Source organism: Cucurbita pepo, chromosome LG09, assembly GCF_002806865.2.
Source record: "Cucurbita pepo subsp. pepo cultivar mu-cu-16 chromosome LG09, ASM280686v2, whole genome shotgun sequence".
Taxonomy (NCBI): Eukaryota; Viridiplantae; Streptophyta; class Magnoliopsida; order Cucurbitales; family Cucurbitaceae; genus Cucurbita; species Cucurbita pepo.
Window position 1 is genome coordinate 745,429 of NC_036646.1, and position 19,236 is coordinate 764,664.

At 37.5% G+C, this 19,236-nt stretch overlaps 3 protein-coding genes across 8 annotated transcripts in view; all 3 read right to left on the reverse strand.

The window, feature by feature from the left end:
• LOC111801325 (transcription factor bHLH118) overlaps positions 1-358 on the reverse strand; it is a 1,564-nt gene extending 1,206 nt beyond the window's left edge. Inside the window, exon 1 of the mRNA XM_023685277.1 lies at positions 38-358. Within this exon, the coding sequence (XP_023541045.1) occupies positions 38-358 (321 nt within the window). The remainder of the gene's footprint in view (positions 1-37) is intronic.
• A 4,080-nt stretch (positions 359-4,438) lies between these two features.
• On the reverse strand, positions 4,439-8,806 carry LOC111801657 (receptor-like serine/threonine-protein kinase At4g25390). The gene is made up of 2 exons (XM_023685720.1): positions 6,587-8,806; positions 4,439-4,792 (listed from the first exon to the last, which is right to left on the reverse strand). The coding sequence occupies exons 1-2, from the start codon at positions 8,641-8,643 to the stop codon at positions 4,789-4,791; spliced, it is 2,061 nt and encodes a 686-aa protein (XP_023541488.1). The 5' UTR covers positions 8,644-8,806; the 3' UTR covers positions 4,439-4,788.
• Positions 8,807-10,119: 1,313 nt separating this feature from the next.
• Positions 10,120-18,129, reverse strand: LOC111801658 (probable protein phosphatase 2C 75). Of its 6 annotated transcripts, none has more exons than XR_002816164.1 (5): positions 17,531-18,101; positions 17,017-17,379; positions 16,168-16,273; positions 11,600-12,048; positions 10,120-10,933 (listed from the first exon to the last, which is right to left on the reverse strand). XR_002816164.1 is itself a non-coding variant. In XM_023685725.1 (4 exons), exons 1-4 carry the CDS (start codon positions 17,966-17,968, stop codon positions 11,711-11,713), a joined length of 1,245 nt encoding a protein of 414 aa, XP_023541493.1. In that variant the 5' UTR covers positions 17,969-18,129; the 3' UTR covers positions 11,300-11,710. The 6 variants fall into 6 exon arrangements, 4 of the variants coding, with proteins under 4 accessions (XP_023541493.1, XP_023541491.1, XP_023541490.1 ...); XR_002816165.1 differs by lacking the exon at positions 10,120-10,933 and adding an exon at positions 10,959-11,033; XM_023685725.1 differs by lacking the exon at positions 10,120-10,933 and having other exon boundaries at positions 11,300-12,048; positions 17,531-18,129.
• Between the last annotated feature and the right edge of the window lie 1,107 nt (positions 18,130-19,236).

Genomic DNA, 19,236 nt, shown 5'->3' on the forward strand with positions numbered 1-19,236 from the left:
AAAAAAAAAAAAAAAAAAAAAAATTGATAGCAATCACCTTGATAAATTCAAGAGGAAGTAGGGTTCTTAGAGACATATAAAGAGCACCCATTTCTTGTCTTCTTTGCCTCTCCCTTTCTCGATGCATCAACTTGATTTGATGATCTTGATCCGAAACGCCATGATCCAAATTCTGAAGCAGCTTCCTTCTTCCACGAGTTCCCAAATTGTTGACACCATTATTATTGTTGTTGTTACTATCATCATGAGCTTCCACTGACACTTGAGGCCCAAAGATGAGATCTTCAGGGATTATGTGTTGGTGAGGATTAAACGAAATCTGGAAGCACTTGTCTTCGCATTTCTGTAAAGGGAACATTATATAGCTGGTTGACAACTCTGAAATTATGTGAAGAACAAAGAAGATGCGTTTGTTAGGGCAATATCTTGCAAGAATTTTGAAAGGGTTTGGAGTTTAGAAGGCCAAGATTCCATTCAAAATCCTTCACAGACAAGATTAGCTGGGGAATGACTCACCGCCCACACATGTATTACAATAATTTCTCTCTTTCCCTCTCTCTCTCTCTCTCTCTCTCTTGTTTTTTTTAAGGACATTAATTAAATATGTAACTTAGAGAAATAATGATTGAATGTTCAAACCCAACAACTGACATTTTTGTCTTTGGTAGACCATAGCTCTTCGGATAATTTCATGATTTGATCCTAAGGTGATCTTTGTCCCAACAAACCCTAATTTGTAGATATGGTTGTTGAAAGAACAAAAAAACAAATAGTGGCTGAAAATTAGAGGATTTGGGGCTTAATTTAATTGATTTTCTTATTAATTTAGGATTTGAAGGGTAATGATTGTTATGAATCACGACTCTCCAGATATGATATTGTCCACTTTGAGCATAAGCTCTCGTGATTTTGCTTTGAGCTTCCCCGAAAGACCTCATACCAATAGAGATAGTATTCCTCACTTATTAACGAAGGTGGAACTCGCTCTCAATAATCATCGACCATAATTATATTTCTTTGTATTCTTTGTATGATAAATGGGTTCGTTCTTTTAGAACATTATTATTACTATGACTATAGTACTTTGTGGAAAAATAATCCATAATAAGATATAAGTAAGGCTATCATTTGGGTAGCTTTTCATATCATTGATTTGAAAATGATGCGTAATTTCCCATAATCATATTCAAAACGTTGCTCAAATACTCTTTCTAATTTGCTCACCATAATTGAGGTTTGACTTAACATACACGCAATCATCTTACATTCGGACATTATTTGTTATTATCTTACCCCATGTGTCGAAAATAAATAATATTTTATTCAAACATTACAAAAAGACGTGTTTTATGTTTATAGGCGGGTTTGCTTATTCATAGTCACAAAAGTAGAAGATATCATTATAATATGATATTGTTTACTTAAAATATACGTCCTTGTGGTTTTACTATTTGGTTTTTGAGAAACGTTAGACTGATAGAAATGTTGGGTCCAACTTATTTATAATTGTGTTTTTTTTTTCGGTCAAAGATGTATAAAATGAACGACATAACTTAAAGGAGTTCTAGTTAAACGCCTCTTGTCTAAGTAATGGAATGCATTGTCTCGATAGGATTATGAAGGTTAGCTATATTCGTAATGACTCATGTCTAGGATTTGGAATATGAATTGACATTTGATAGCTCGACAATCCCCTACCACATGTTCATGTTTTTTCCACAAAAGACAACCCTTTTAACATGTTTTTTTTTTCTTCACTCACATGCTGTAAGAGGTCACTAAACATAGAGTCGTTTTAAATCAAGCACACATAACGTTACACCCGGGTAAAGGAGGCTACACGAATGAATCGATACCACATTCAAATGAGATTGATCTTGAGGATACGATGACTAAGAAAGGCTTAAAGGAAATTAAAGTTACTATCTATACCAATGAGGTGCACCTTCCTTTTCGGTGGCTCAATCATAGGAGCCGAATAGTTAAACATGTTTTACTTGGAACAAAATGTTGGGAAAACTCTTAAAAATTTTCTTGGAATGCATGTGAGTGAAGACAATACTAGAATGACTCTGTGTTAGTTTGTAGGGACAGTCTTCACTCTTAAGAAGCAAGGAGTAGGTAACGTAACCGTGCATCCATACAATATTTAATTAAGAATAGATATTAAATTAGGGATTAATATTGTCTAACATCGATATAGGGTGGCTTAAGATTCCACCAAATATAAAAAAGGAACAAAATCTAAAAAAATAAGGAAAAAAGCAAAGAAGCAAATCCCAACCACATGATGTAAATGATTTGGTGTTTATGCTTGAGAATCAGGCCATGATCATCCAATCTCTTATTATATGAATTCAACTATATATATATTCAACCACTTTATCAAACCCTATATCTACATTATTATAATTCCCCATTATTATTATTATTATTATTATTATTATTATTATTATTATTATTATTATTATTATTATTATTATTATTATTATTATTATTATTATTATTATTATTATCATTATTATTCAAGTTTAAGTCATATGGAACAATAATATACTAACTAAAGTCTTCATAGTCCTTGTGGTCCTGTGCCTCTTCGGTAAATTATTGATTAAGGATGTATTTTTTATATGATGAAAATGATATTAAATCATATTATATATCATATAGTTGAATTTCTCATTTGGACCTTAATGACAAAAATACAAGTTAATTAAACAATAAAGTAAAAGAAAATAAAATTATTACAATTAGAGCTTAATTTACTGATTATTAAAATTATCACTGGAATTTTATCTCTTTAATGTCTTGTACGGCCTTTGGTTGATATAATATATATGTATATGTATATATATATGCATGAATTATTTAATTGATTAATTAAAGTTTATAAAGTCAATAGCCTTAGCTTTGAAGCAATTCCTCGTATAACAAATCTCTTTTGATCAGCATGGGTACACTTTGTCATGGTTATTGATGTGTTATGTACAAGTATCGATCATAAAACTCGCTTCTTATGCGAGCAACATATGTGTTATTAACTAAAGAATTATAGGTTAGTAGAGATGTTTATTTAACTCGTGGGATCAGAGACTAATCCTGAACAAAGGGCAAAATCCTAGTTTTAACGAGAAGGAGAATAGGAAACATAAAGGGACTTCTCTCTTGACTAAATAAAGCAGATATTGTTCTCTTTAGATTTTCTTTACTGGATATGGGCAGATATTGTTCTCTTTGGATTTTCTCCACTAGGTATTGGATTTTCTCCACTAGGTATTGTTCTCTTTCAAACTTTGAGGCTCGGAAGAAGTTTCCTATCCAACCAATGTGGGATCTCTCAATTCACCCCTTCAAGGTCTATTATCACTGGCATCTCACAATTCACCCCTTCAGGCCCAGCTTTGAAGCTTTCGGAAGAAGTTTCCTCCCCAACCAATGTGGGATTGTTTCACCCCTTCAGGCCCAGCTTTGAAGCTTTCGGAACAAGTTTCCTCTCCAACCAATGTGGGATCTCACAATTCACCCTTTCAAGGCCCAGCATTATCACTGGCACGTGGGATCTCACAATTCTCACAATTCACCCTTTCAAGGCGGCATGTTGGATCTCACAATTCACCCTTTCAAGGCCCAGGCGGTGGGATCTCACAATTCACCCTTTCAAGGCCCAGCATTATCACTGGCACGTGGGATCTCACAATTTTCACAATTCACCCTTTCAAGGCGGCATGTGGGATCTCACAATTCACCCTTTCAAGGGCAAGCGGCACTTGTTCCCTCACAATTCACCCTTTCAAGGGCCAACATTATCACTGGCACTTGTTCCCCTCTCTAATCGATGCGAGATCTCACAGTTCTCCCCGTATTCACCCAATTCTTCGCTCTTCCATCCCACTCCCCTTTATATATAATTTGTTGATGAAACTAAGTTGTAATATCATATTTTGTATTTTTAGAAATTGCGGTGGTACAATTATGTTATAATTCTATTTATCAAATATTATTAGATTTGTTAAATATTTTACATCTATTTACTAAAATTATATTGAATAATGAAAATTATCCATTTAATAGATTCTTTGAAATGAATAATAAAAATAAAAGAAAAAAACCGTCGAAATAAATATAAAAGAAAAGAATTTGAGCATAGTTCAATTGATTATATATATTTTATCAAAAGAGAAAATAGATGTAATTTCAGCTTAATTTTAATTTGGTCCCTGAAATTTTAAAAGTTTCAATTTAGTCTCTAATTTGATTAAACCTTACAAATCGTCCCTAAACTATATCTGATAGCCACTTAAAAACCTAATTCACTTAGGTTTATTTTTACTCGACCCTATAATTTAATCCCGACAACTAACGAATTAGCTACTTGAAGGCTCTACTAAATTATCACAANAAAAAAAAAAAAAAAAAAAATCGTTCCACAAATTTCGATCTCTGCAAAAATGAATGGAGAATTTTGCCGTGATGAGTATTAAAATAGGTAGCGGGAAAGGGGACGGGCCAGTTTGCTTGACTTGGGCCCAAGGTAGTCCAGCCCAACTTCGAGGTCTTTGGATTTGAGGTTGAAACCACTGGACTAAATTTCATAGCAGAAGAATTAAAATGAATGGAACAGTTAACACAATCCAGCCATGATCTTCATACAAGACAAGAGACAATGAAAGAATAGATGAGCAATGAGCAGAGAGTGAAATCTGTATGTCTGTTCCATGCTCTACGCACCCGATGGTGAGGCGTAAGCTTCGTCGAAAGCTGAACGTCGTGTCTCAGTCACACCCAACTTTACCTAGAAACTTGGTCAGTACAAAAATATGAATGAAAGTACAGATTTTCACAAGTTAACCCAGATCCAATAGCCATAGTTGTGCCCACTTTACTGCGGAGCATTTATTCATCCAAATGCTTCTTAGACTTTGGAAAAGTAGAGAGGGTTCATGATAGTGAATGATTGCAGAACTAATCAAGGGAAAAAAAAAGTAGGAAGCTTGCATTTGAAGTATCACCAAGTGCACAAGGACAGCATGATATAATGTTTGCTTTGACTCCTTACATATCGCTATCAGTCTTACGGTTTTAGAACGCGTCTGTTAGGGAAAGGTTTCTACGCCTTTATAAGAAATGTTTTATTTCTCTCTCCAATTAATTTGGGGTCTCACAATCTATCCCCCTTGAAAGCTCATCATCCTCATCGGCACACAGCACCTGGTGTCTAGTTCTGGTACCATTTGTAACAGCCAAAACCCACCGCTAACAGATATTTTCCTCTTTGGGCTTTCCCTTTCGGGATTCTCCTCAAGATTTTAAAACACGTCTACTAAGAAAAAGTTTCCACACCCTGATCTCACATTGGTTGGAGAGAGGAACAAAGCATTCTTAATAAGGATATAGAAACCTCTTCCTAGTAGACGCATTTTAAAATCATGAAGAGAATACCGAAAGGTAAAGCTCAAAGAAGACAATATCTGCTATCGGTAAGCTTGGACTGTTACATGTAATTTCATCCAAGAACCTACAGCAGCTGCTTTGGATTGCTCTTAATTGAGGCGTTGGAATCACCTCTATTTCAGTTGGTTTAGTTGGAGTTCTTTAGTGCCTAGGAAGATTCGGAAGAAATCCTAGGGCGGGTTTGGCCCCTTGTTAGAGTTCCTATATAATAACGATAGAGAAGGTCGTCTTTCCTACCGTTCCAATATAAACAAACAAGAAGTTCTTTTCGGGTGTCGAGGGATCATGAAAAGAGATTGTGAGTAAGAAACATCTCAACATCTCCATGTGAGCTTTTGTGGACAATTGTTCTTGCAACTTCCCTTTATTCTTTGTTGTCAACAATTGAAGCTCCTTCAGTAGGTTTTGAAGCCTCTTTTTGGATGGCCTAAGTCTGAGTGTTTTGTATGGCCCAGTTGGTTTTGTAATTTAACCTTCAATCTCTCTTAACAACAGCAGTTTTCTCATCAAAAAGGAAAAAGATAATACAGAGAAAAAAGGCCTTCAATTCTAGCTCTATTTTCAATTCTAGCTCTATTGCCAATACTGTTGCTTTTCTGTACTATCATCTCCTTTTAACCAAAGTGAAAGGCATGCCTACTTGTAAAATTCTTTGGTCAACTTCCAAAAGCAAATGAGTTCATGATATTTTCAAGCCCACTGAGGTTCTAATTCCTTTTTCTTCTTTTTCTTTTGTTCTTTTGGGCTTACTCAGAGAATAACAATGCTACAAGGAAGGGAGAATCACTGGGAAACCATAGCTAGTTCCATAAAGCAATTAGAAGCTTTCATGCACTTTATCAAACTCAGTGTTAGAACATCAAGAAAACAGAAAGGGACAATGTCTTCTATTTCTATCCATCTTGACTTGTTTATATACAAATATCTTATGAGTTCTGGACCTATAAAGGGCATCATCACATCACTAACAAGACGAAAAAACCGAAGGAAACAAGCTAATGTGAAAAATTATGAACTTTTTTTTACTGTTTGATTGCATTTTAACACGAATCGCCTACGAAGATGATGAATAAATTAGCTAAAATAGTGTATTAGCATATACAAGAAAAGGGTTTGTTTGATCTGATTAACTCACCGAGCCTTCCTATGCAACTTCGCAGGGAAGCGAGATGGCGGTGAAGGAGACAGTTCTGTTGGTAGTTGAGGTGGCTCCAATGCACCTGTTAGTATGCCCACAACCTCTTTCATGGAGGGCCTGCGGGCAGGCAGTTTCTGCAAACAAAGCAGGGCAACCTTGATGCAAAGAAGGGCTTGTTCTTTATCCAAGGACTGAATCGACTGATCGACCAAGTCAATGAGTTTTCCAGCTCGAGCGAGATGACGAGCCCACGATAAGAGATTGGCACGCTGGAATTCTGAAAGTGGTGAATTTGTCACCTGAAGGGGTCTTCTTCCAGCTATAAGAACTAATAATAGAACTCCATAGCTATAAACATCAGATTTCTCGGAGAGATCTCCGCCACCGCCGTATTCAGGGGCAATGTAACACATTGTTCCTCTCATACTTGGAGTACTACTAATGCCACCACTTTTGGGAATGTCCCCTCCGGTTGAATCGTGGCTGTTCCCACGAGCTCGCCAGAGTTCCCCGCTAAGTCCATCTAACCACCAATCGATGCTGCCTCGGCTTCCATGGCTTCTGCTTCTGGTTCTTCTCTTTTTCTCTCTGTACATTTCATCATCCCCTGGCCACATGTAACCCTCTTTCTCATCACAACTACCTGCGCCCTTTTGAGGCTTCTTTTTCTTCCTTTTCTTTGCAAGTTCTTCACAATACTCCTCCTTCCACCACTCCCTCACTGGCCTTCTCTTCTCTTTTTTCAGATTCTTGGTATTCTTCTCATCATCCATAGACATCCACCATTCTAATCGCTTCTTGTTCTTCTTTTTCTCTGATTTCTTTACAGTTCTGCCACTCGACGAGGCTGCAATCCATTCGCTCTTCGGCCTCTCAGGCTTGATCTCTGATCCAATCCACTCCATCACATATTCCTTGACATTCCCACTGGTACCAACTCCATTTTCCTGCTTCCACCACCAATCTTTACCTGATATACTATTCTTAAACCCAAAACTACTTTTCTTCTCCACACTGCTCGGCTCTTTCCCATTCTCAACACTAGCTCTGTCAAAAGCCACTTCCGATGGGGATGCCATCGCTGCAGCCGCCAAAGCAGTCTCGGGTGAAGTCGTGGCAACCTCCACCGTCTCTGGCGATGTCTCTGAAACGGGAATTCTCAAAAAGCTCTCAGGTGACTGATCAACCCCCACGTTGAATTCATCAAATCCAGTAGTAACACTCTCAGCTTCCTCGGCCACAGATCCACAATCTTCAACTATACAACCACGATTGCTCTCATATTCCCCCTTTTTTTCCTTCTTCTCCTCCTCCACACCACCATTCACCTTCACCTCAACTTCAAATTGACTATTCTCCAATTTCAACCTAGCAAGCCCAAAATCCCCAATTTTAGCCGAGAAACAATGATCCAAAAGCACATTGCTAGGCTTGATATCACCATGAATAACTGGTGGATCTAACCCATGAAGATGATCTAATCCCTTGGCGATATCAACCGCAACTGAAAATCGTTTCTTCCACTCCATAAGCTCCGGGCACTTCCTATGCAACAGAGCATCCTGCAAATTCCCATTATGCAAAAGCTCATAAACTAACAACATCCTCCGCCGCTTCTGATCAGAGCAAAACCCAAGAACGCTAACGACAAAAGACGAGTCAATCTTGGAGGCAAAGAACAGCTCGTTCTGAAATTCCCTTTCGCCTTGTAGAGACCCAGAATCCATAAGTTTGACCGCAATTTCCTTGTGGGTTTGCGGAAGAATGCCACGATAAACAGACCCAAAGCCCCCTTGGCCGAGACGGCGAGAAGGGGAGAAAGATTCGGTGGCACGACGAAGAAGGGAGTAGGAGAATCGATGGGGCGGTTTGGAATCAGCAGGGGCAGTGCGTTTCCGGGTAATTTTACGGAAGAGAACAATGAAAAAGAGGAATAGAGAGAAAGCGGCAGTGGAAGCGGCAACGATTGGGGGAAGAAGACGACTGGACAGAGGATGGTGATGGGTGTGTAGTGAAGAAGGAGAAGGAGACGGGGAAATGGAGCGAGATGGCATCGTGAGAGAACAAATTCTAGTGAATCCTTAGTGGGTTATTTGTGTTCGGGCGAGATTAACAGTACCGAGCTCTTTCCATGGCGAAACTGACACAGAATTTTCGAAGAGGAGAAGAAGAAGAAGAAGGAAGGAGGAAGAAGAAGAAAATGGGAGCGTTGAGGCTCTTTTATTTTCTCTTTTAATTGATCATTTATTTTGGACATTAATAATTATTATTATTTGCGGGAAGTTGTTAGATTTTCCCTTTTACATAATTACATAGAAACGTCAATATACCTTTAAAAAGATCCACTTCTTCCTTCTTTTCTTTTTCATTTTTCGTTTTTTCCTACAATAATTTTAGAAATTAGAGGGATAATCGAGCTAGTTTTTTGTCCCGAGAAAGGCAAGATTAGAAGTTATTGGTATTAGTTAGAGATGTCTCCACGTCAAGGACAAGAAATGTAATCTCCATTCTCGACCCTAAAAATATTTCCCTACTCTCCCATTTGAAACGAGGCCATAAAGAATGTGGGTCGAAACCAAATTTCATGTTCGAGTATAAATTATGAACATGAAGCATTGTACGAAAATAGATACAAGTGAACAATCTAAATCAGGTCTCGACTATGTGTCCTACGAAAATAGATACAAGTGAACAATCTAAATTAGGTCTCGACTATGTGTCCTTTGGACTCTTTACCTAGAAGTGGATTTTGATCGCTGACACAAGTAATTTTGGTCCTTTGCTCTCACTAATTAAGCTACCTAAACCAAAGAAAATTACACAACTGTCCATTTGACTAGTAAGAGAAAAGTCCTTTACTCGAAGAAATACTTATGCGTGAGATTCCGATACGTTCTACGAGTGTGGATCTACCTCTATGATAGAAAGTATCTATTTTGGTGGGATCTTCTCTTATACTTCTAGAGGCTTAAATCATTTTTGATATCATTATGATTGTTTCCACATAGTTTCGGATCTGATTAGTGGGATTTTTCAATGAAAAACACTAAAACAATGATGAGTGAACATATAATTTAGAAAAACCAACCAATTAGAGGAAAAGTAAGTGAAAGCAAACTTAGGAAAAGTCATACACATAAGTTGAATATAAAAGGTGAATTAGGTAGTTTTCTTTTAATTCAAAGGGTTTGTCTAAAGAATTATTAGTTTCAAATGGTGACCTCACTCCCCCATTGGGAGCCACCATTATTAAATGCTTCATTTTTCCTTCCCTGCCTTTCATTTCTTCATCCTTACCTCTCTATTATTACTTTTCTTTTCCAATATTTTCCTTACCAATCACATATTCTTTCCATATATTACTTCCTCTCTGAGTATATTAGTCCCATGGCTCTAGCCATAAGCTATGGCAGCTCCAGCTCTCAACTACTGAGGCGAAGCAGCTCTCGACAAGAGAGAGGGGCAATGAAGGGAAAAATATAAGGATGGGTATGTTGGTAATTTAGAGAAATATTCGACCTAGTCATCCAATTGAAAATGAAATGAAACAAAAAAATAATAATAATAATAATAATTTTGACCATTTCTAGGTGTCACATGCGACGACCTTTGAATGTCACGTGCACACGTGCGTATCTCTCTCCTCTTGAGAGAGGAAGAAAGTATGTATTTGGTGGCATAAGACAAATTAGAGGCTTTAGATCAAAAAAAGCATTCATTGGATAATAAAAACAAAACCCAAATGAATTGACAACTCTTCCATTTCTCTCTCTCTATCTTTCAATGTTTCTAAATCTCACCTAATCCAGGCCAAACTCCCAAGACAATCCTTCATTGAGTTCTCTTTTGTGATACCCATTTGTTTATTGTTTAGGGCCAGAAGACAAGAATATTCTGTCACATTCCATTGATCAGCTAGAGGAGAGAGATAAGAGGTGACATTTTATAAAGCATTCATAGATTCAGGTCAATGGTGTGAAAATGGCTGCAGCTTTTCATCAATAAAAATTGGATTTGAAATTGCTTGGGAAGTCTAAAACTTTACATGTGCTTTTGTGATGAGACTCCAATATTGTACTGCAAAATTCATGCTGCATGTGCTTAACCAAGTCCTTGCCCACATACTTAAGCTATTCCAAATTCTACCAAACAAGAACCAGCTGGACTTTGCCATCTCTCTCTCTCTCTCTCTCTCTACCCCCTACTATCTTAGATCATTGATTAATGAGAGAGTAAGAATCATACCTGAATAGCGCCGACAGGTGTTGCACAGCTTGACAATGGCCATATGTTGAATTGATGCAAGCTTTGTGACCACAATGAGGTTGAAATGGCATTCTGCTTCTGCATTTAATATGAATATGAAAGACAGCCAGGCCATGAAAATATAGCTCGACACTTCAGACTTACTCAACCATGAAAGCAGAAACTACAATCCAAATTACTGCACACATAAACAAAGAAACAAACATCTTTCATGTTCTTTTACGGCTATGTTCCTCTTTTGGAATCTCAATAATCAATCTGAAATAATGGCAGCAGAAGCATGTTCAAATGGAGTAATGTTGTACAGCTTGATACTGATAAAAGATATGATCAGATATTAACATGTGACTTCAACTAACCGCAGCATATTCCAGTGATTTAAAGCTGGAATCATCTGTTTCAACTGAGAAAGTAAAAGTAGGGAGCCAAACAAGGGAGGCAAACTGGCCACAGCAAGCAAATCTTGTAATGATATATCAACCAAATTTTGAGAAGCAAAAGAGAAATGCTTCATTTTTAGGATGTAAGAGCATGCCTGTAATTGTCTAATCCCATCATAAAGCACATCATTAACATCACGTGGCAGGAAAAATGTTGGATTGTATCGATTCTTCCAATCATCAGTTCTTTTTTGCTTCATGATGGCATAAAAAAGCAAAACATCGATTGACCCATGACCCAGAACACAGCTTTCAACTAATAAATTCAATTGCAAACCTACAAATTAGAGAAATAAGTTTTCACCTAAGAGGAGCAATCTTCAATGGATCATGCTCCTCACTTCGTTTCCAGTCTAGAGCAAGGCTGTACAACTCCATATACTTGGTTGACCTTAACTACATCATTTTTTTCAGCTTAGCTCCTCTTTAGATCGATAACTATGACACTGATATTGTCGGTGCTTTTCCGCCCCAAAGCAAGACGAGTAAGCAGTGCTGCAGCAACTGAACTACGAGAGGTATATGAAGTTCCAGCCCCTTCTTCAATTTGAGGTAAGGCGTTGAGATCTATTGTAGTGCTAGAAGCAGCGACCGTTTCCTGGAGACATTCACGAGCTACCTCACAAGCCAACTCACTTGAAAGAACATCCCACAAACCATCACTTGCAAGTATTAAACATTCATCATCGGGTTCTCTTTTGGTGAAGGTAATTTCTGGCTCTGATATTACAACTGACTTGAGATATTTGTCGCCTGTTCAAAGCATCATACAAGTGGAAAAATCAACAGAGATCAATCTTCAAAAAAAAAAAGAAAAACATAGACAAATGGAATTCCGCAAGAACTTGTTTTATTATAATCGAAAGATCATACATAAAGTTCGCTGCTTGCCTGACAGTATAACATTAGGGGCAAATGTAGAAGTGAAGCTCAATCTAAGCGACTAGAATTATCACTTGTGTCGCAAAAAAGGTTATTTATTTTGCACAAATCTAGATAACAAAGAATGAACTTGACACATAAAAAGGGAAGTCTGATAACACAGGAAGAAAGGGAAAAGGGAAGAACTATGTCCATCCTGACGGTACATGAACAGGAAAGAAGAAAGAGAATTATGCTCGTTGAATCTCCAACATAATCAATTGATCAGAGTTACTGATCCCATACATTCATACAGAACTTCATTACTTCTCCCAGATTCAACCCAATTCAACCCATGAACCATAAATACAATGTCACCCTTAATAGCCACATTTCTCCTACCTGCCTTAAACCATAGAATGATCACCAGTCTCTTCTGTTAATCCTATTCCTAGAATCAAACGGTAACTCGAGTAATCTGACACAGAAAGTATATAAAACTACACAAATTAGGCATCTCTCCAAAGAAGTTGCTATAGGCGACTAGACCAGGGAAATTGCAGAACAGAACCTAGACCAGGGAAATTGCAGAACAGAAATCAAGCACTAAAGGAACGAGGATTTCATTAGAGTTCCCGGAGCACAGTCAACACAAATGTGAAGTACAACTTCCCAAATAAGTTTCCAAAGATTCCATGGGTTTCTTAACCCATAAATACAACCTCGAGATATGAAGCTCTGAATTCACTTTCAGAATAGCATTACCCCGCCAGTCACTCTCTTTATCAGATTATCTGCCGATGCTCACCTTCAACCATTCAAATGAACAGACCAACAGTCGGTTGGTTAAAAATAAATACCAAAAAATGGTGAACAATATCATATTTTGTAATTAGAAATAAGAACTAGTTCCTCAGTAAAATAGCTCAAGCTTACAAATTCGCAAATGGCTCAAGCCAGTTACGGTATTTCTCAACATGGCATTAAATCTAGAAAACCTCCCCCATTGGTATTCACAGGATCGGATCTAGGCAAGTCTCAGCAAAAGATATGAGGTCAATTTCTCGACATGGACTTCCAGGTATCATGAGTGAGAGCATCCAAGATTTTGAAACAAGACTCGTTAATGGAAAAATAAATCCACCGGTTAAACGCTAGCTGAACAGCTAATAACTCAAGGTATTAGAAACTTAATACAGTTTATATCCATGGTAGTATCGTTTCATATGGTAAGAAAGATATTTAGAACACTCATCATTAGGTCCTTCATCCGTCTTTCAAATGCAAAAGCTTCAACAATCGACTAATTTTCACACTGGAATAAACTAGTCCAATTCTAACAGAGACAACTCATAACTCTTGTTTTCTTTCCAATTTCTTTATATACTTGCATCATAGTTGGCCTACATGGTGACATCTTCTCTCTCATCCCTGATGAACATCAACAAGTTGATATTGCAGTCATCATAAATCTCAATTGAGCAACCACATTCAGCAAGCTTCCCAAGATACCTTAAACTTTTAGAATAAAATCTCATTTTGGTTAAAATTACAAGATGGCCATTCTTAGCATGGTGAAAAGGCAAGAACGAATCATGATTAGTCAATCTCATGGTACGACCCACTTTGCACTAAGCTTATATTCTTCGCTTCAACACTGTCGTGATCTTCCAACAACAAAAATTGAATCTAATCATAAGCTGGCAAGGCATCAGTCTAACATTTCCTTCTAAGTTATAAGACGAAACTTATAACTTCACATATGCTTCAACAAATGTATACATATAGACATATGGAGATAAGATTCAAGACACCAATGTCCCACTGCTAGAATAAGTTTTGCATTTGGAAACTTGGCACCTCTCAAGTCCATGTTGCTACTTGTTAATGTTGTTCATCAGTCAAAATTACTCTGACCTGATTTCCCAAAATATCTTAGAAAAAAAGCAACAAACAAAATCACAGTAAAGAAGCACAGTTAGTTCCAAGTTTTTAAAAAAATGCAAATATACGAAGCCACAAAATTTTATGTCAACCAATCCCCAAGTAAACCAAAAAAAAAAATGATGGTATAGACCAGTATTCAACAGCCAACTGAAAGGGAAAAAAACAGTTTTGCATGCCAACGTGGTAAGCACCAGTTGACCAGTAAACCAAACCTTTATGTCAACCAATCCCCAAGTAAACCAAACAAAAATGATGGTATAGACCAGTATTCAACAGCCAACTGAAAGGGAAAAAAACAGTTTCGCATGCCAACGTGGTAAGCACCAGTTGACCAGTTCCAAACCTTTTTTCTTTTTCTTTTTCTTTATTATTATTTTTTTTTTTTTTTTTTTTTTTTTTTTTACAATGCACAATCATGTTCAAAACAGATTAGATATTGTCAAGTAAAGTGAGTGACGATCCAACAGAGGTACTTGCCAACAAGACATGATTCTGCAGATTTCTGCCACTATCAAATTGATTTCCATGAACTCCATCACAAGAGGAAGATATACCTCTGACTCGTACATCTAATAAGGTCATTCTAGTTGCAACTTGCAAGAAGTTAGAATCCATATTGAAGATCGAAATGCTTCGAACTCTTCAAATGGTCCATCATACAAAAAAGAAAATTTGTCTAAATCACGGGACATACATAGAGATTATCACAAAGAAAAATCATAAACATTCTTGACCCTTACACTTATTTGCTGAGTCTTCCCTACTCTCAGCATGTCAAAGCCGCATTACATTGCAATGTTAGCATACAACCCCGAAGTAATGTAGTTATAAGAAAGGAAATTTGCGAGGGTTTAAAGCCTCAATTATGCACATAACTAATATCACCCTGTTCAATTTTTTTTTTTTTTTTCCCCCAACAAACTGCCATGATCTGTACAGTACTTAAAACCTTCCTTGAAGAAAATAACTTGTCCCATTGAATCAAATTACTTCAGGAAAATTATGACTTTAAGGGCAACGAAGATTTTCCAATCTGATTAGTTTTTTTCACAATCTGTTTTGCTCTAGACCCTCTGAGTTATCAAAGAGGGTGTTCTATGAAGTTACTAGGAAATTTTGCCAATCTTTATCCACACTACCATTCAACCATGCCAGCAATCTGTTGATGAAGAAATGCAACATAAAGCATTTTCATTCAGAATCACATGCTTCACATTTTTGCCAAGCAATGTTGTAAGGGAACCCATTTCAGAAGAATCACGAGGCTAAGCCCAATGCTCCAATATGAAATGGGGAGTGAGAAGTGTACTTCAGATTCAAGGAAGTAACAATCTTACTCAAATTGTTACAAATTTTTTTCGTCCCCTTAACTCGAGGACCCATTTCAAGTAAGGTCATCCAGAATATTATAAGTGAATGCAAACACAGTGAACCGTACAGCATAAACCTCTTTTGTCAAATCATATGCATATTCCAAATGAGCATCCATTTCGCAATTTGTAGTTGTCCATGGACTCAACCTAATAAAACGAAATAGTGTTTGATCCAAGCACTACATAACCTCAGTGAATCAACAGTCCCTTTATCTATTAATTCTTATCACTGAAAAATATATCAGAATCTAAATCCTTTCATTCATTAAAGGCTTTATACATTCTCTTCTAGAGAGTATTCATATATATATATATATATATATATATATGCACTAGCGACAGAGTACGACAATCAAATTTTTAGGAAATCCTTGAAACTTATAATCTAATCAATGTTCGAACTTAGAAAAAAATGCAGGATTTGACAAATAAGATTGCATAGAACTGTACCAAAACTAAACACGACCACAATCGGTTTCTGAATAACAAGAAAGGTGTACCTCGTAATTACCTAGACGGTGTCACAGTGAGCAGTTTATTTAATTCCTTGAAAACAAAATCAGACTTCTGTAGATGACCATATGCAATAATCATACACTGGAAGCATTATAATTTACGTCGGAATGTTTAAGCAAACTCCACAAAAGCAGATAATATCATATTCAACATCCATAATAGCAGAAACTATTACCAATTGCACGGGACATTGCAAGGATGCCTTTAACCCGAGCTCCATTTATGAAAATCACCTGTCCTCCTGCAGCTTCGATCCTTGCTAGTTCATCAATTCTATCAGGCTGAGAATTAGGATAAGCAAAATAGTGAGAAAAAAATATATTATTATGTTCATCATGAGACACCTACTGGCTGGAAAAGGTATCATGAAATAATACACAGTGAAATTAAGTAGACCAACAATATTAGAACACTGAATCAATAATTCGAGAAAGCAGAGAATATCATATATTTTCTGCTCACACAACATTCTATCCATCTAAAATGTACTTCAGACAAAAAATAAAAAGACCAAGCTTCATGGAAGAACTCAACGTTAAGCAGAAAGGTTATATGAAACGATACCATTACACACTTTTATTCGCAGTGATACAAATGGGCTAACGAATCTAAACTGAGATCGAAGAACTGATCCCCATAGCCAGAGTCGGGCAACAAGTGTTGTATAAATAACTATAGTACGTCAGGATCGCCATCCATAACGTAACTACGACGAATTAATAGCCCTAGAAGGATGGGACAGAATTTGCGAAGCATTATGCTTGTGTCCCAAAATTAGTAAAAAATTGGAGAAAAGAAGAACAAATGGCTGAATGAATGAGAATGTAAGGGAGACCTAATCAATCTAAAATTTCTTTTACGCTAAAATGGTCCAATCGCATCATAGAAGCAACAAGATTAGACAAGCAATCCTTTAATCGTTATCATCTCGTCAAAAATTGACAGCATAATAAATGTTGAGCAAACAGCTGGCGACGATTACGTCAACAATTTTCGGGAGAGAAGGACTTGAGAGAGAGTAAACCTTGTGATCATTGGAAAGCGGAATGGCCCTTCCTCCTCGACAGAGGACGGCGCGTGAGTCACCGCAGTTGGCAACGATTATATGTTCCGGCGTGAGCACAGCGACAACGGCGGTGGAGCCACCGAGAGCCACCTCCATTGGATGGCAAGCACACTGGCCTCCGACACTCCCACAGGCACAAGTATTGAGTGCCACTTCATCCATTCTCTCAAAGCTCCGCCGCATCACTCTTCTCCAAGTCGCCTCCTCCTCCGCCACGCTACTTCCTCCACCGATACTCTCAGTTTCCTCGCGCGTATTCACCACGCGCGCCAATTCCTCCTGTACTAACACGTGCATCTTCTCCATACATAATGTTGCCACCTGTGAAATAAAGCAAATTAGACCATCATAATGACGATAATAACCCTCATTGCCGCCATTATAGAGGATAATTCAGTTTGATCTCAATGGTAATTTCCACCTCCAATTTTTTTTTTTTCTCTATTCTGGAAAAATAAAATTTAAACTTTACGTGAGGGCCTCCATGTCCATCATAGACGGCGAAGAAATGCACCGGTAGTCGCCTTTCTGGACCAATAAGGCACGTGCTCACCGATACTGCGTCCTCCATCTCACGTGATCTCCCAGATACCGACATCATCCCGAACACCGGCTGAGGTACCGACGATGAAGCAACTACAGCGTTCACGTCCTCCCCCGAAGACGAAGACGTTAAAACCTCCGGAGTGTCGCCGCCGTCCGTCTTCCGAACACGCTTCTTCTCCAAACCGGAACTCTCAGTTTGGTTCTCCTTCCGGTGGTGCTGACTGGTCGACGGCGATGGCGAGGGTTTCGCCGACGGTACTGCTGCTAATCGCCTCATTTCTATTCTACGGCGCCGGCGCTCTCGGCATTTGGCCGGCGAATCTATATCATCATCACTTGGCATTCTACAGTAAACCTCCGTCATCGGAATCGTCCGAAACAGGAACTCGCCGTCGAGAATCTCCCGATAAGAATAATCATCCTTGGCGAAGTGTAATAATATAAGCAAGTAATGGAATGCGTTACGGAATTTCGCTGAGAAGAAAACGTGTCGCTTCCTTTCTTCCTCCCACCCAGGAACAAAAGAGAGACTCTCGGGCAACTCTAATTCTACGGGCAGCTACAAAACCTGCCCTACCCGACCTCCATTTCATTCTGTTAGGACACGTGTTACCCATGACCATCCTCTCCCCTAATTCCTTTTCTCTTTCCAGTCAATTAATCGTATCGCGAGAATTATCCCTTGTGACACGTGTCAAAAGTGCTTGAAAACTGGAGGCCCAGCTTGCGAGGATGACACACGTGGATCAATCAGAAACTCCCACGCCATGCTTGCCATAAAACGATAGATATGGGTCCCACATCGACCCGGCTTTACTTTTCTCAATTTTTATTTATTTTTGCAAACTACTGTATACGTGGCGTGATTTTATCTCACCAGCACACTCATAGTGACGTGTCTGATTCAACGTTGACACGTTGGAAAGCTATCTGACAGGAAGAGACTTAGTCTTGTAACCTCCGTAGATTTATTTAAGCAAATCAAACAATAATAATAAATTAAATTCCTATATTCCACCTACTAAAATAAATTTTTCATCCCAAAAACTTAAAAAAAAAAAAGAATTTAATTTAATTTAATAATTCTTTTTATAAAGATTATCTTTGAAAAATAATAATAATAACTCATCTTAATAAAATATTAAAAATAGTCTCTACAATTTAAAATTTTAATTATAAGAGTAATTACACGTGGCGGTAAAGGAGAGGGCCAATTAAAGAGGTGGTATAGGTATTTGGGTACGTGGCGGTGACGGCGAAAGTGACGGTTCCAATCCCGAAGAGCCTTTTCTTTTTGTTTCCTTTCAGCCAAGTTTTGCCCACATTTCTTCATAAAAACTATTTTAAAATTAAATAGAAGAGTTTGGTGTTATACCTTAATGAATTGTAACGTTTAATTAAGTATATAGTCTATTTTAGTAAAATTTAAAGTTTATAATACAAATTAATATTTCTTAAAAAAATAAATATCGCATTTTAATTAAATTATGCCATGTTTATTGTGCTCGTCGTTTAATAAAATTATTTAAATTTCCAAAAGAATAAAAATAAATAAAGTTTCTACAATGGGAGTTAGGTAGTGAAGCGACAGGAGCATGCCAATTCTTTGTGGTTCAAAACTCATTTGAATGT